The following is a 17,533-nucleotide window of genomic DNA, read 5'->3' as shown; positions in this document are numbered from 1 at the left end:
AAGGTATTGCAGGAATAAAGGGACGCTGAGCTAATAGAAGCGACTAACACGTTGTCTATTATTGTTGCGCTTCGGACCAAGAATAGTGACCGAATTCGGCGACAATCGAAAATTGATAGAGTTATTTGATAAAGCTTGGGCTTATCTCATATAACAGTTAGGTTGGAATGGAACGGGAACTTTCGTGACTGGAAACAGTGAGATCAGAGAGCAGCTCGCTCCGGGGGTTGAATGGAGATTGATGGAGAAGCAATGGCCAGATATAGATAGATGCACAAGAGTGAGATCGAGGATTTGATATACCTTGCCGAGTTCCTCCTCGTGGGGTGTCTCCACGCCGTAGAGGGGCACGCGCTCGCCGGTGAAGCTGTTGGTGTGGGTGAGCGGCCGCTTCACACCACTTATGTGCGACATCGCGGCTGGTCCCCTCTGCACTCGATCCTTCTTCTTTGCTACCCGAGCGTCCATGCTACCCGGCACTTGCTCGTCGATCCGCAGCGACGGCAAATCCAGCTCTTGCTGTTTGTCTGCAACATCATCCGAATGTCAATACTCCGTTCCACCCATTCGTCAACCAGCGGAGCTTTGCCGCTACTTTACTCAATTGAACATTTTGTGCGGGTCTTGAAAAATACTTTGTTCATACTATTTTGTTCATACCATTACCCCTTCGATAGAAAATAAAATTGACCTGAAAACGCTGACCCATAACGCAAATTTAATAGATTGAATTAGTCAGTTTACTGCAAATATTTTTTCCCAACCTTTAAAGTTGCCACAGTTTTTACCGAAAAAAATCAAAGGATATATTTTTCCTCTGCTGAAAGGATTGGTTTTTATTTTTTATTTTTCAAGTTATTTCATAAAACTCTGATATTGCTTTGTAAGTTATTTTTAATTGAACGCGTTGTAAAGTAAGTAGCTTGGATCAATACCGAATTGCAAAGTGGAATAATTAAAAGTTCGAGTGGTTAAAATTCTGAGAAAGGGCAAAAAGAAATGAGCAGAGCCTCGGAAATGTCGTTTGACGCCTTGAAATACGTAGCAGGTTGACAATAACGTTGCAGCCCCCGTAATTCCACTTCAATTTTCCAACTCGTAAACTTGACGGAGAGGTGGATTTTGGTCTGTGCAGCAGTAGCAACGCTAGCAACAGTCTTTGAAGAATCAGTAACAGACGTATCTAACTGGCGTAAATTACGTGCTACATAGCTGCTGCTCTCTATATAAATACAGCCGGTGTTCTAGCCGACGTGGTGAGCATTGCGTGTGCAGGCAACGCTTGGTCGCTATCGCAAAGAGCAAGTTGATTCTTCGGGGAGTCTGGTGCCGCCCGACGTTACGGAAGGCTCGTCGAGAGTTCGGATGGGACTTCTCTCTAGAGAACGCGCGCCTCCGGTTCATGCGAATTCCCCGAATTAACATTCTGCGATCTCGTCCTATTTGTTCTCTCGGCCGCTGATGCAGTTCTTTCTAAAAATGCGCTCACCTCGCACCTTTACCCGAAGACACTTCAAAATTTCTCTTTTAGCCATTTTCCGCCTGTCATTTGTCAAACTTGCTTGTCAACCTGTCGTACGTACCCTTTAACTTTTTAGTCCGTTACTCTTTCCGATATATGCTTCGCATATTTTCTCTGTCGCATCAAGTCGTTAATTATAATATCACGCTATTCGCTTGATAGGCAGCGTAGGTACGGTTCGCACTTTCACAGTTTGAGAGATTAATTAAATTCCGTAATTTTAGAAAGCTGCTGGGACATACGGGACGAATATACGGAAGGGCTGAGGTGAACTTGATTAATGTACTGAACCGTAATTAAGTTATCGCGTAAGTTTAAACACCCTCAGAAATTGGATGCTATCTGAAATTACGCTTTGCAAATAGCGTATCGCCCTTCGAAGAAACCTGCAATTTTGGTCACCTAACTTTCAAAGGTCAACTGTTCAAGTTTTATTTCGAAACAATTGTGCTTCATCAGGTAATGCACCTTCAAATTAAAAAATACAATACTCTAACACTCGGACAAGGCCGATATTAAAGAAAAAAAATAGAACAGTAGGTGGATGGAATAGTGTCGGCGAAAGCTTTTAATTAAAAACTCGAAATTAAATTCTCTCGTAAGCTTTGATTTCCTACGCAGGTACAGTAAAAGCTTTTAAACTACGAGTGTGGGTAATTGATTTTCCGAGTCGGTTAAAAACTTAGAAAGTAACGAAGTTGCAGGTTATAATAAACTGTCGTTCTTTTGCGTTAGCTATCGATGTGACACGTGCTATATCAATGCCCACGGCAGCGAGCCAAGAGCCTCCACTGCAAGCTGAGCGCGTGCGTTCGAACGAGCAGAGAGGAAAAAAATGGTATTTTACGACGAGACAGGTCGCGCGCGCGTTCAAATCAAATTGGCTGTCGCGACGAAATTGCATAGTTGACCGAAAAAATGCGTTTGACAACGTTTTTAATCACTTGCGGGTTCAGCCTCTCGGCCGCCGTGCGAGCAAATCGTTCTATGCGCATGGAATCGAAGGCCCGGAGCCAGATAGCCATTTTACATTGCCGACAGACACGAAAGTCTTCGTTGTTCAGAATACAATGTATTTCGATATTTTATTTTACGCTTGATTTAAATATGGCTGTTAGTAGTAGACACGTCGACTTAACTGCCCGCACTCCCTCAGTTTCACGTCGCATTAAGCTTTCCATTAAGCCGCTGTCGTGTCGGCACCAAGCCACGGCACGCACTCGTTCCCTTAATATTCACGTTTAGCTACCGCTGACCTGTTATTTTGCTTGGAGCTTTTAGCGCTTGATATTTTTCGTCTGAAATGCTGTCTGACTTGCACTGATTTTCATTCGTTGTGACTCGGCTGGTGAGCACGGAACGGTACGTTAAATTCTAAATCAGCTTTGTTCGCCAACGTGCAATCATGCGAACGATGGACTCATTCAAGTGTTTGAATAGTAATGATATTTAAGCACAGCCTTGAAAGAAAAATTAAGGTGCCAATCGCGTCTTAGCGAAACAAAGTAAACAATTTTACTTACCGAGGAAAGTGTTGCACAAATATTCGGAAATTTGATTTCCAGACTTCGAAGATTCAGAGAAGTGCGACAATTCTTTGTTCAGCATTCTTTTGAACTGCAAAAAATTAAATTTCATTACAATTTAGTAAGAAAACTTACGTTTTGTTTAACGTAACGATCATACTAGTTCATTAATTTTAATAGAGTATCAATAATACAAATTTACCAATCATAGAACAACGATAAAAATAACAGTTACAACTAAAGGTTAAAGCAATTCACGATTTTTTATTTTGACTCAGAGTAATTTAGAGATGATACAGTTAAATTAATCAAAATACATTCGAAATGGTTGTTGTCAGTGACAGAAAAGTTTCTGGCTCTGTAAGGGTGCTCTTACATGAGAGCGGAAAGCAGACAGAGCGGCAGCGGATAGCCGATTCGAGCAGACAAAAAGAGAAAGTTTTGTCCGCTGCGTCCCTAGCCGGCGTCTGCGTGGTGCATCTCTCTTCCCCCTCTCCTCTTATTTATAGCGTCCCTTTCTATTATTCTAAACATGCTATAATTATAATTTTTCGACACTCCGTGCTTATTTTCCGCAGAAAGTGCGTTTTTCCCGCACGCTCGGCAAAAAATGTGCGTTGAACCCTCGCTTCGCTCGGCCATAAACGCCACACAAGACAAGAATCTATTTTCCCGCACTTGTATCGTAATGTACTAATTCTCGACAATATTAATTTATAATATATAACAAAATTATAATTATAGCATGTTTAGACTAATAGAAAGGGACGCTACAAATAAGAGGAGAGGGGGAAGAGGGATGCACCACGCAAGACGCCGGCTAGGGACGCAGCAAAGAGCGTCTGTCCGCTAGCGGACAAACTTTCTCTTTTTGTCCACTCGAATCGGCTGCTTTCTGCTCCCGTGTAAGAGCACCGTAACGCTCACTCGTAGAGAGTATTGTCTACATAGCTATAGTAGATATCGGCATGGAATTTTTTTGCTATTGATTTTCTATTAGCTGTTCGAGTTAATTACTCAATTAAAGAAGAGTGAAAAATCGCTCTTATTATACTGCGAATTAAGTGGAGAATAATCGACATAGAAATTAGACAGAAAACCAAACGAATAACAAACTGTGTGTATAAGTTATATAAGTTTAAGCCAATTTCTGAATTATATTGTGTTCACATAGTGCTGCCAAAGATATATGCCGTACAGTTGTTAGTATTGTAACGAAGAGAATGAGCTTCGGTTCTTATTTCACACTCGCTTCACATTTATTCCTACGAATAATAATTGACTCGACGCGAAAAGTAGGAAAGTATTTTGTAGCGCAACGCCCGCATTAAAGAAAAAATAAGTAGACGGAAAATAAAGTAAGTTACCTGAAAGGGGGTAAAAACAACCCGGAAGTCAAAATGTATTTGTTCCACGACGGTACTCGCAGCAAGAATAATAAAGTTGAGAGAATGGCAAGCTGAAGAAAGGAATGGAGAATGGAGATAGAATTTTTCGCGAAAAATGCTGATTGCGTAGAGTGGGGCCCGAAAAACGAGAATTTAGCAATGCGACGTCGAACAAGGCAAAAGCTTCTCCTTTAGCGCCGTAGGTGTAGCCACGAGGGAGAAAAGAAACTCAGCGAACGCAAGAGAGAGAGAGAGAGAGAGAGAGAGAGAGAGTAAAAACGAGATTTGACCCGACAGAGTCCCTCGGAATACAGGGCTAAGGTGTCCAGCGTATATCGCGCGTGTGCAACTGTGCACCACGTCCCTACACGAGTATAAGCGCTATCTATGGAGCAAGTTGGCTATTGTGTTGCACTCTCACCCAGCTCGGCGGTTCTCGTGTCATTCTTCTCGAACGATATACGTAACTATTGAGAATATTCGCAATTTTCACTGTGCGCAAAATATGACATTCCAAAAGAAAAGAAAATTAAAAATGTTTAGAATGAAAAAGCAAGAAAATAGGTCAACACTGCAGAGCTTTATTTGTGTGCCTCTATCATTTTATTCTAAGAATGTAGCACCTCGTCGGGGTAGCTGAGAAATAAAAGATCAAAGTCCAATACGAAATGAAAAAAATATCTAGAAATGCATAAGAAACAATATGCCGCGCTGAATTTGAAAGTTGTTTAATATAAGAAGAATCGTGAAAATTGTCGCTTGCGCGTGGACAATGAAAAGTTGGAAAGCGTGGTACAACGCGTAGCGTGCACCTTTCATACATAGATATAGAAAACGCGAAGCCGAAGCTATTTGAGCAAATATTCATGATAGTCCGGAATGAAGCCGTTAAAGAAGAGGGGATCCGATTAGCTTCCGTCGAGGCGACTGGCACAGTGAGAGCACGGGTCGAGATGGAATTAATCCGATAAATAAGTACGTGCAGTTTGCAGGAGTCGAGTGAAAATTAAAGCTGTCCCTGAAACGGGACAAAGGCGCCAGAGTCTTTAACTGTTACTAGTAGATGGAAAGAATGGAGTCCAACAGTCAGCTACGTCGTAGCGCTTTTCACTATCTGACTTTCTTCAAGATTAAACTCGCGCGTCGGTACGTTCCGCATCGTAAAAACATATCGCGCGCAACCCTCTTCGGACATTCCTCGAGAGCAACGACGCTCGTCACTTACGCAAAAAACTGGAATTAGCTCAAACACTTTTTGTCTCCGACCTTTTTATCAAACTGGCTGTTGCAACGTCGTACTCTCCATAATAACATTCAATTACCTGTTTTCTCAATAGTACTGACCTTATTTTTATTTCCACTTTTAATGCTTTAATCGACCCATAAAAATATCGATTAGATTCTTCACTTAATACAGCTCATTACTCAGAATAATTTCCAACTCGGCTAAATTTATACATTGTACCACTGGCATTATTAATTAGCGCATCGAATTGTTAGGCGAATTTACGTGTCCGCGTTCAACGACACCCTCTACATTTCATAATTAGGATAATACTGACGAGTGTATCTCAATTGCCTCTGGGAATTTCAAATAAACTCTTAACTTTTAATTGTCAATTAGAACTTTGTAATTATAAAGCTTTTATCAATCAAAGCGTATATACACGTATGTTATAAGCTTTGACGACAGATCAAAATAAATAGAACAATAGAATCTACGAAGATCGAATTCATGTGTTCATTGTAATAATGAAATACAATTGTATTGGAATAATATCGAGCTATTGTCAAGATGATTGAATTATTGAACAAAACATTAGGGATATTCGTAGTATGAATGATACAAAAGCTATTTACCTTCAATGATGCCATGTCGGACACGGATCGATGAGTTTGAATAGTTTCCAACTGATCTAAACACCAATCAAGTTCCTCCACAGTCTCAACAGCGAGTTTCATGTAGGGCTCCTCTGCAAGCATCAGACAAGATATTAAATCACTGCTTTTCTCTTTGCAGATAACGTCAGCTATTGCCGTCGCAAATTAAAACCTGTCTGTCGGAATCAGTGCGTTTGCACCCTTTAGTTATTTTTTTTATACTTCAATATCGACCAATAGGATTTAGTTTTGCATCTATTGTATATTACTACTTGAAAAAAGAAAACTATAGCTATAGAAAAGCAGTAAACCTATCTCGTAGATTGAGCATACTTATTACGCACTTTACGATTGTAGTAATAAGAGGCAATAATATTCAATTCCATTACCAGTCAGTGACGCACCTAATAGAAAAAGACGTATTTTTAGAATAAAACATATTTATTCGTATTGGTAAGAAGTACGGTTTTTATATACTTTATGCAACTGTAATACGTTAAAAATATTTATGTAGACGAAAAGAAAGATGATATTCAAGCTTTGTTAATTCTATTCTCAAAGGAAAAAGTGCCCGAGTTTTATGAAAAGTTCACGAGGAAAACATTTTATTCAAAGTTATGGAAACATAATGGTATTATTTTTTACCTCCAGGGGCAAAGATCCGTGGCTGTGGCGTAGTGCTGCCTTGAGCGCCGCTACTCCTTCGAAATCTTAGACAATTGAAAGAAAAATGTCAATATAAGATTGAAAAATTAATATGAAGATAATATTTTTATATTCTATGAAATAATAATTAAGAAATCGAACATCCAAAGTAGATATGAATATTTTTTGTTAAGTAATACTGATCAATGACAAACACAACTTATTATTGGAATCAGTATTTTTATCATTTTATTATGCATAGATTTCATTCGATTATTGAATATCATAAAAAAACTTGGAACCATATTAGATTCTATGTAAATTTCTCGTAAATAATCGTGCAAATGGAGCGAGAAAGTAATGCAATTTTCGATCAAGAAGCTGGGAAGATACCTTATGAGTTATTGGCTTCCATAAAGCCAATCTTCCCACGCCACTTACGTGCCTCCTTTTGGACAATTCGATTTCTCGTTATATCCAAACTAGAGTTAACTGTACTATTTGTCAAAGCGTGATTAATATTCAACTTGGACTCGCACCAATAAAGCTGAGCTGAAATTACTTTTTCTCGTATATACTCACTAGTACAATATAGAAATATCATTATGAATGCATTGTTAAATTGAAAAAAGTTTGGAATTTAACGAGATAAATTACTTGAAGTCCGAATCAAATCATTATTTAGACGTTACTTCGTACTAATGCCTAAAAGTAATAAAATTAGAAGAAACAAAGAAACGTCGAACAAAGAATATTTTTGCAAAGCTTCAGTAAACTTGAAGGAAGTCTTTAGCGAGAATCTACACCAAGTTTCCACGATTTAGCTCTTTTATTTAGCGAGATAAAAGTTTTTGAATTCAAAAACCCTCCCGCTGCCGCAAGTTTCACGAAGAAATTCAAGTTTGATAGCCAGAAAATATATTGAACTACGTGCAGTGTTTTACGATTTAAAAAATGTTACTCTCATATACAGCAGAATTTTTATTTGGAGCAAGTATACGTCAGATTTTTTTATCCAAGAAAAAACAAGAGAAATCGATAATTCAATTCTTTTCCGATAAAGTTTAGTTACATTGGAAATGTAGGAAAAATATTAGTTACAATTCAAAATGGTAGTTACTATGGCAGTTGGAAACGTTGGTGTGAAATATATAATTAGTAATGTCAAAACACTTACTTGTTCGTTGGTACATTGGTGAGAGACAGGAAGTTGTTTCTAACCGAACGTAGTGACGCAAGTATTTGTGCGAAGGGCGTAACAATGAGGTCCTCACCGTGACTGTAATTAAAAGATGCTTTTTTAATCGACTTTGATCTTTGACGATCATTAGTGCTATTTGCGTGGCATCTAATGAGGCTGCGTGTAATTTGCTTTCGTGTTAATTTAATAAGTCGTGAATGGCTGCTGGGGTTTACGCTCTAAGGGTTACAATGGGGGAGTTTGAACGCTCGTACATGCAGGTATAAATTTCGTGTATGCTGGCTTCTCCATTTCGTATCACGTTACACTATCGATCACATATTATTATGATCTATAAATGCCTACGCCGCAATTGCATTATTGTTTTTCTAGAATTCAATATACACGAATGCACGTTAATCGTGCTGCAATTTTCTAGCTGCTATGCAAATGTATGCTAAGCATGTTTGCCATCGAATTTACCGGATTTAGAAGTTTTAGGACATTAACACTCTCTGATTAAACTCTTTTCCCGAGCAACCTTTAGTTCAAAACTTTTAAATCCAGTTTTCCAGTTCAATGTTTGTCATGTTCCGAGTACTTTAAAATATGTGTCTTGATGATAGTGCTAATGTTTTACACAACTAATGGAATACATTAAATTACGAGTATCAAATGATTTCTTACATTTTGTTAACAACTATCATATGTTTCATTTTGTCTATGTTGTAAGGTGCATAGTTGCAATAACTACGATATCATTCTTTATTAATCTAATAAATTGCAAACAGTTTACGGTTTAAGACGATCAAATATTAGTTATTTTTTATTCTTATTATTTTCTTATTTATTGATGCCACACGATAAAATAAAATCATTTTTATTTCACTTCATTAGTATATTTTTGAAGTTCATCGCTCTTTCATGAAAAAATTAAATTTACATATTTAACTTCTTCTCTTAAAAAATATAAACAAATGAATGAATGATTATATCGATAATTACTTAGAGGATCCGTCCTTGAACATTTACGGAAATACATTTCATTTATTATAAAATATCCTTCACAGGGTATTCATAAAAACAAAATATATTCACAGAATTGTATCCCCTTTCGATATAATATACTTGATGATTTCGTTACTCTTAAAAACTGCTTTGTTTTCCGATGTAAAATGTTCATTTTTGTTAATCGACCAAATGGCTTTCATAAAAGATACCACTGAAAAAACGTAGATGGTTGGTTCTGAAAAATGTACACAACAATGCACTACAAATACACTACAATGTGTATTTTCAATAATAACTAAAAAGTTTTCATGTCGTAAAACGCAAAGTACGTCGCCGAAAAATTGGTACCCTGGTACGCGCAAGAAGGATATTAGGTAATTTTATAGGAAAATCAAGGACTCGTATAAATTTTTCTAGTTTTACAGATAATTTCAGGAACGATTATTTTCAGCTAGTATTTGGGTGAAGCAACAAAGCTCGAGATTACATGAACGAGTTCGAAGCTTGGATATTTTGTAATAAGTGCATTTACTCATATCCAGGGAAAAAAGTTTTCAATAAACTTGATAAATTGCAAAGATTCCAAGAGTATTTCTCAAGCTTGATGTTTGCAAGCTTGGGAAAGCATTCATTGTATGATGAAAATGCAATGAATTACTTGGAAAATGGATTGATTGGCCTAAATTTAAAGGATGAAATATCGAGTCTTAAGTTAAGGCAGGCCAGAGAGAGATGGGAAATGAAAAATATTGCATCAAAGGAGTTGAAATCCAAGCGCAGAAATATCAGGAAAATCGGCTCTAGTACGCGCGTATGTTGGTGGTTAAAGCTATTTGAAGATGCAGTGAATGCTCTCGGGAAGAGAGGGAGGGAGCAGATAAGACAGCGGGGGAGGACGAGAGCATTAGGAGCCATTTCTTTCTGTCAATGGGATTAAGTGAGTTGGCGGGTGCCGCGTGGGAGAAGGTTGAGCTTGGCGGGAGCAGGTATACCCGGGCATAGACTATTCTCAGCAAGCGACGTTGGATTTACACGAATCCACGCGCTCTCGTAATTAGCATGAAGCTGCAGTGCTGCCGCACTGGTTAAACAATGGCAGCGAGCAATCGGGTATAAACTTTGAAATAACGACGCCGTGGCTGTGATCACGGAGCTCGGATTATGCTCTGGCCGTGCCTGGACTATGCCAAGTAGCCTATAGCGCATCACAACCTAGCAATTTGGTCAAGTGTCTACTCGCTCTTTTGTTTTTCTTTACCCACTCGTTTCTTTCGCGCCTCTTTGCGCCCGCATCCACGACGATAGCTATATTGTTCAACAAAACTAAAAGCCTTACCAAATGGCTAGCGTTATATGCTTCATTGCGCATTCTGCAGCTGTGCACCGAGTAAAAGCTGCTTGCTATCACGCTGCTCCTTTGTCGTATTTTCAAACAAGCAAAACCGCCCTCGTATATTTGGTAAAGCGACAAAGAGAGAGAGAGAGAGAGAGAGAGAGAGAGAGAGAGAGAGAGAGAGAGAGAGAGAGAGAGAGAGAGAGAGAGAGAGAGAGAGAGAGAGAGAGAGAGAGAGCGATGACGCGATGGCAAACCGAATCGAATCAAGATGCGCCAGGCTGGCCCGACCAATCGATAAATGGGGCTTGCGTTACACACGCCGACGTTGGTGTTGCTTTGCACACGTGTGTTCACGCACACAGCGATGCTCCATCTATATATACAATTGCTATATAGAGTTTTGCCAAACGTCAACGGGAGGCTGCGCGCAAGCGCCACTGTGCGGCTTCTTCTTTACGCAAGGCTTCCTTCCTGCCTCCCGGCTAAATTTCGATTTTCCGCCTGCCTTGCCAATGTATACCTTGTCCTGCGCGCACTGTTCAGTCTTCCCCACCACACACTGCTAATCTACATAATCGTTATCCTTTTCTTCGAGCGCTCACGTTCGCAATTTCCTTCGCGACGCCGACATTTAATTCGGCATAAGACTAGCGCATAAGTCCCGGAGCTAGACGTCAAGAATCGCTGAATTTGTAAGTCGGGCAAGTCGGATTTCGAGGCAATGTCGTTCGGCCACTTGTTCGCGTGATGATAAACTGCCTTATTACTTGTATGGTGCTACTAAAATAGATGTTAATTGTGGGTAATCGGTGCGCACGGTGCGAAGCGACCGTGGCACTTTCTAACAGATAACTTTTATTGCTGTACGTACTCTGCTCTTATCTTTCGCCGCTTTGTTCATTCCGCTCTCCGCGTGATTGAAATCCCTTCAATCGGCCAATTTACGATCTCTCCCTGAAATTTCACGATCAGGTCAAACTGATTGAGTCATGCGACTACGCGAACGACACCAGCGAAAGACTAGGCGAGCATCGCGCTTGTACGCGGTCGCCACAGTCGAACTTATATTTGGCGGATCGACGAGACGGCGCTTTATTTTTAGCGCGCGGGCGAGCGGGTTCGCGCTTCGAAATTTCAAGCGGTACACGTGTGCTATTCGCGCGTGTAAAGGCGAATCCCTAAAGCGCAACTAGGTTGGAATTTGCATGGGTCAGCGATCAGGAGCGGTGTGGATTTGCGAATTTCTCGTCTTGCCGTCTAACGTCTGGTCTTGCAGCAGCTGCGCGGTCCTCTATCGATTGCGCACTACGATCCCGGCGGTGCAGGGTCGCCATAAAATCGAGCGCGAGACTTTACGCGACGAGCGCGCGAACGCAGCGGAATAAATTGTAATCCGCGCACACGGCGTAATCCCGTGAGCTGTGGGCGAGATTTTTGCCGTGCGGTGAATCCGTGCTGCAGGCTAGCCACCAGCCAGGTATCGTAACAAATCGCGCTGAACAACCAACCGACGTGCGAGCCCTTTCTCTTATTCAGTCGCGATCGCGCGTACGAGTGCAGCCGTTTCAACTTGGTTCCGCTGGCCTCGAGCGCGGCGTGCACCCCTGACGGCAAACTCCTGTTGAGGTACCAGGCGGCTTGCGAGTCAAGAGCTACACGCATCGGCCAATGTCTCTGCTGCTCTGCCTGATTAACCATCTCCCTCATTACCGCCAGGCTCATTACTCCACTTCCTTTATCCGAGCGCTTCCTCCCGCTCTTGCTCCCTTTACGCCACAGCACACTTCTGCGCGAGCCTGATTCGACCTACTGTGTTATACGTACACTCGAGAGCCCTTGAATTTCTAATTACGCACTGCGCACCTGTCTCCCGTCTCGTTACACGCATCACTGTTAATCATTACCGATGTACTCGTCTGCTACTACTCTCGGAGAGCCAAACTTTTCAATCCCCTTGATGTAAGAGTCACTTGTGCTTGTTAAGTAGTTAATCATGTACAGTAGTAAACTCAACGTCGTACACAGTCACTTCTAGTGGATTTTTTGTCGCACAACAGTACGAGGCATTTTTATCTTTCGCTCTTACTCATTGTTTGTTGCGTTAGCTGCGTTACGACTTTGCAAATACAAAGCGTAGCTCGAATACAAAGTAAATTTTGAGCTTTTCGGCGCAGTTCCGAGTTATTGCAAATGCGATTAATTACCTACAAACGAATGAAAGTACGCGTTTTCACCGGCATTGTTTCAAACTCATTGTTTTCATTGCCATATCTTTGAGTAATTATTGTATCAGTAATTGTTAATGTAATAAGGTTTATCGGTCACGTAGCCTCGAGCCAAAAGCAATCAATGAGGAAAATCGAGTGAAGTATATACAAATTCGGCCGACTTATACCTGAAGCATTCATTGCAGATTAGATCGATTAGAGAGCAGCAGTCAATAGCAGACACGCAGGGCGTACTCGACAATGGCGTGTAGCCACGCGAGAGACGCATGTCGATAGCCTCATTCCGATTTGGATTAAAGTGCGGCGTGCGCGCGTTCGCACAGCAATAGCAGCAGCAGCAGCAGCAGCAGCAGCAGCAGCAGCAGCAGCTTCGAGCGGCCGCGCGTCGGAGGCCGAAAACGAAGGATCGATGCATACGAGAAAGGCGGAGCGTGCGAGAGCGAGAGCGAGAGAGAAGGGCGCCAAGGCCCCGTGGGCCAAGGACACCGTGCGATCGACTACACTACCCTTCGACGACAAGCAAAAGCGCTAGCGCCCTCGCGCATGCCTGCCTGCCTGCCTGCGTGCCTGCCTGCCTACGTGCAACTGCTTTCCAGACTATCAATATGCCGCCCCGTCCCGTGCAAGTCATCCTTATCATTCTACTCGCGCCATACGAAACCCATTATTGCTGCTTAATTCCTTGATCGCTCGTCCTACAGCGTGACTTTTATCAACCCTCCTTCCGTGTTTACTGCTGCTTTTTATTGAAACAAGCCTAAACCTCTACACCTCGCCGTCAATTCTGATCTCTATCCTATTCTTCGATCCTGATTTTATACAAGAGAAACAACACTCGTTAACAATTTACGAGCAATCTTATTCCATCACTATTTTCTCCGCGAGTCTAATTATACGGGGTAAACGTTTCCTTGGCTACTGGCATCTTTCGAATTGTTATCTTAGTACCTTGCTGTTCGAATTACTGTCAACTTCATTTCGGAAAGGTTCACTCTTCTCAACGATACCAGCCGACGACTTCTTTATTTTGATTTTGAAATCAATAAATAGCAACACTTGCCAATTACTCAGTTTGCATTTCTCATTAATATATTGACCCACTTAGTTCACTAGGACAACAATACTGGCATAAGTCGAAACCTACTAATATTTGCTTTGAGTAGAACATTTATTCCGGAAATGTTTGTATTTCTGAGTCCGTACTGCAAACAAATCTGCCTGTGTTTATTCAATTTATTGATTGGATCGATATATTCTCATGGAATAAAAATGTTCTTTCAAATGGAAAATTGGACCACGTATCACTCGTATACTGTGAGCAAACATTGGTGCTCATAGTTTAACTAAAAGCGTATCTAGACAAATAAAGTTCTGATAAAACAAATATTTCAGTAGAAAAAGCTACTTAGTGGTCAGGCATGCCTATGAATGACTGACTGTATTACTTGAAAGAGGTCGAGTAATTATCCAAACTCTAAAAATTTGCCAATGCCTTTGAACGCGAGTTAATCGTAATCTTACATTGTCGTTGTTAATCTACGGAATACTATCAGTCCGACCTAGTTTTCGAAGCTTTCCCCTGAAAGCTCCATAATGGTTCTTCTCTGATATATTCGCGCAGCCAATTATTAAAGAAACGTGCTAATGAGCTTGCTAGAAGTAAGATTAGCAGTATACATGCTGCGAGAGAGCGAGTGTCTCCTATTCAGGACTAACCCAATAATCGGTCAATCAATCTAAGAGCGCGACAAACTGTAATTGCCGTGGGCAGTCATTAAGCGCGAGTGCCCTCTATTTTGGCTTTGCGGCGGTGCTGGCTATTCTCGTTGAGAAGCTTTGCAGGTTGTTGGGCGGCGATTCGTCATCGCTACGCGAGACACTTGACTGCGAGGTCGAGAGAGCACGAGGACAGTGAGGGGTTACGCTCCCATTATAATTGAACTGCGTCCTAATGAGTTTTGATCGCGCGCTAAGGCACACGCGTACGTCCGTGCAATGTTCGGTGTATTGCAGCAATACACGGCGCGGCAAATCACGTTAGTCGTAGGTACGGCGCCTCATGCGGAAATGTGAAATTCGAAGGAATGAGTCGGCAAAGATTCGTCGCTTTGACGGAGTCCATTTCTCGCTCGTTAACGAGACACAATCATCGGAGTATCGACCAATGAGTTATCGAGCGATGATTGGACGCGATTACATTGTTGAAGTTCTTTCCTCGCTCCTCGCATTGCTACACTTTTTATCGCGAGACCAAGCGATACTAACTCGACAGCTGAGCCTTTCGTGAGAATTTAATAAATTTAATAGAGAGATAAGGCTGCCGGGCGAATGCCGATACTTTGAAAAAGAGTTGAAGCTATTATAGGTGCTTTACGACGCTTCGCGAGGTACTTTCGCTTGGCTTCATCAGCTTCATATAGCTTACTATTCTCTACACTCTTCGAAGATCATATTTTCATATTAAACAGTCTGATCATATTCGCAACTCGATAGCGCTGCAGGCGGTAACAGTTTCATAGTGGCAGGAGCGGAAAAGCGAATGCAGAAAAAGTTGCAGTCCTTATACGATAGGTCGGACTGAAAATCCATCGTTCGCAGTAGTCGCGAAAACTAAGCAAGCCAAAGCAGCCTTGGCAATTGAACCTCGAGTACGAAGCTGAATACTCGGCGGGAGGGAGAAGCACGTGAGCGCACGGGGTCGTCAGCTTCTTGTCGACGCGATAAATAGCCGCGCAAAGTGGGCGGCCGCGGCGGCGTGGCTGGCGTACAGTTCGGCCGTTTAATGCGGAGGCACTCGCTCTTGCGCGCGCCTTGACATTTGGCAGATCGGGATCGCAGCGTGGCTCGGCGCGCGAAAGCTCGTCACGCCATTCCAAGATCAGCTGATATAGCGTCGACCTATGCGTCGTAGTCCGCTTACTATCGATCGCCCATTCGTTTTACCGCTCCTCGTTCGTCCGTCTCTCGCTATTCCTACTTCTATTCATCGTTTTCCCCTTCGACGAATGCATCCCTTTTATCTGTTAAAAACCTTCTCCCTCCGTAAGCGCCCTAGTAATTCGTTCCACCTGCAGTACAATTTCGTTCTCAAACTTTTTCGAACAAATCGCTCTCAATGTCAACTATTTATATTACTTTCCCTAAAGTATGTACTCGAGTAACCGTACAATTGACAGTTGGTCAAACGGAGCCGCATTTTTTTTGTGACTTTCTTTGTAGCTTTGTAGGTGATGTAGTATCGCTATTTTTAAAAGATATCCGTTTGACACGATAGCATTCCTTATAAAAATTACTCCCACGAATCCTTGAAAAAATTTTGAAAAGTTTAGGTAAGGACTAAGAAGCAACATCTATTACACTGTCATGTCGCTATGACAATTGAAAGCTAGAGTGAGATTTTCTGCTTGCAATATCACTTTATTGATAATTAGCTATAAAGTAATGATGAAGAATAGGATATTTTTAGTGCCTTTATTCTACTTAGAAAATGTAAAAGTGTAACTCATAGTGTCTTGGAAGATTGATGTTCAGATAGAAAAAAAAGTAGAGTGAATAAAAATCAGTATACTGTCGTGTTATTTTTTGCAAGTCGGTTTTAAAGAATGAATGTAAAGTTCCCGAGGCAAAAGAAACAAATCATGAATGTCGCAAGGGCCACTGAGAAGAGGGTCGACAGTCGTGTCCCTTGGAGCTCAAGCGGAAATCGTCGGACGACCTTTTTTCGGCCTCTTTCTCGGACACACATACATACATTTATGTCTGTGTGATATCGTAGAAGAGGGCCGCGTGTGTCGTCGGACGAATAGGCGACACGCCGCAGCTACTGACTACAATTTACGGCGTCCCGAGAATGTGCAGGGCCGATAGAGAAATAACCTCGGCTGCGCCAAATTCTCTCCATCTCTCTCCATCTCTGTAACGCGTGCGCGAAGCAATAGGAAATATTAGTGCCAGTTCGGTCGTTCTCTTTTATGTGACGCTATACTCTGGCTTCATTCTTACGAGTTTGCAGGCCCCGTGACCTAGCAATGCCACTCATTTTTCTCGCATGGCGCGCATCAAGATTTTACGCGTAAATCTTTTCCTGCTGGCAATGTCCTTTATATTCTTGAACCGCTTTATTTTTTTCTTGCTTCCTCTCTCGAGGACTGTTTTATTAGTCTATCTGTACGCTCGTGCCCTATCAAAATTAAAATCTCGTTCAGCTTTTTGTGAGAGGGTGATAAATATCCCAGAATGATGATTATTTGTCTTTCATAATAATATATATTTAGTATTTGGCAACATTTTCTTACTATTCTATTATTATTGTACACCACAGTGCACTTCATAAGTTTAATATTGTTATATACGATTTTTATTTTAATATTCTTTGTTTAAACTATCTCACATTTATCTCAAGCAATATTTTTAATAATTTTTAATTAGTTCTTTTTTACTTTGTGATTTTATCAGTTACACATATATATTCTACACATAAATTAACACAATTTTTTACTATATAATGCGGTAAGTGTTTAGTGCAGTCAGAATCTGATTGACATAAACAGGAAAACATAGATATTTTTCAATAAAACTGTTCTAAATTGACTACTAGCCTTCTTTTGCTATTGTTTTATAATGTCTTTTGTCTACGTATAATTTAAGGATATAAACAAAAAAGATATAATTGAAATGTAATTTAACATAGAAAAAATTTTTTTGCTTGTTACGCAAGAGGTCAAGCGTTACAAAACAGAACAGAAATGTCTATGAAAAAATGCTTTGATAGAGGTTTTTCATGCAAATGTAAAAACGAAATCTCATATGAAAAACA

General features: G+C 41.0%; 1 protein-coding gene across 3 annotated transcripts in view; it reads right to left on the bottom strand.

The window, feature by feature from the left end:
• LOC131671496 (cAMP-specific 3',5'-cyclic phosphodiesterase-like) overlaps positions 1–17,533 on the bottom strand; it is a 48,725-nt gene that overhangs the window by 6,874 nt on the left and 24,318 nt on the right. For all 3 annotated transcript variants that reach the window (XM_058947964.1, XM_058947965.1, XM_058947967.1), the window contains 5 exons: positions 8,140–8,241; positions 6,963–7,027; positions 6,297–6,409; positions 3,046–3,139; positions 304–527 (listed from right to left, as the gene is read on the bottom strand). In XM_058947964.1, coding sequence (XP_058803947.1) covers positions 304–527; positions 3,046–3,139; positions 6,297–6,409; positions 6,963–7,027; positions 8,140–8,241 — 598 coding nt within the window. The remainder of the gene's footprint in view (positions 1–303; positions 528–3,045; positions 3,140–6,296; positions 6,410–6,962; positions 7,028–8,139; positions 8,242–17,533) is intronic.

The sequence above is a fragment of the Phymastichus coffea genome, unplaced genomic scaffold (assembly GCF_024137745.1).
Source record: "Phymastichus coffea isolate CEN01 unplaced genomic scaffold, Cenicafe_Pcof_1.1 PCOF00127, whole genome shotgun sequence".
NCBI lineage: Eukaryota > Metazoa > Arthropoda > Insecta > Hymenoptera > Eulophidae > Phymastichus > Phymastichus coffea.
This window is presented reverse-complemented; position numbering and strand designations above follow the sequence as displayed.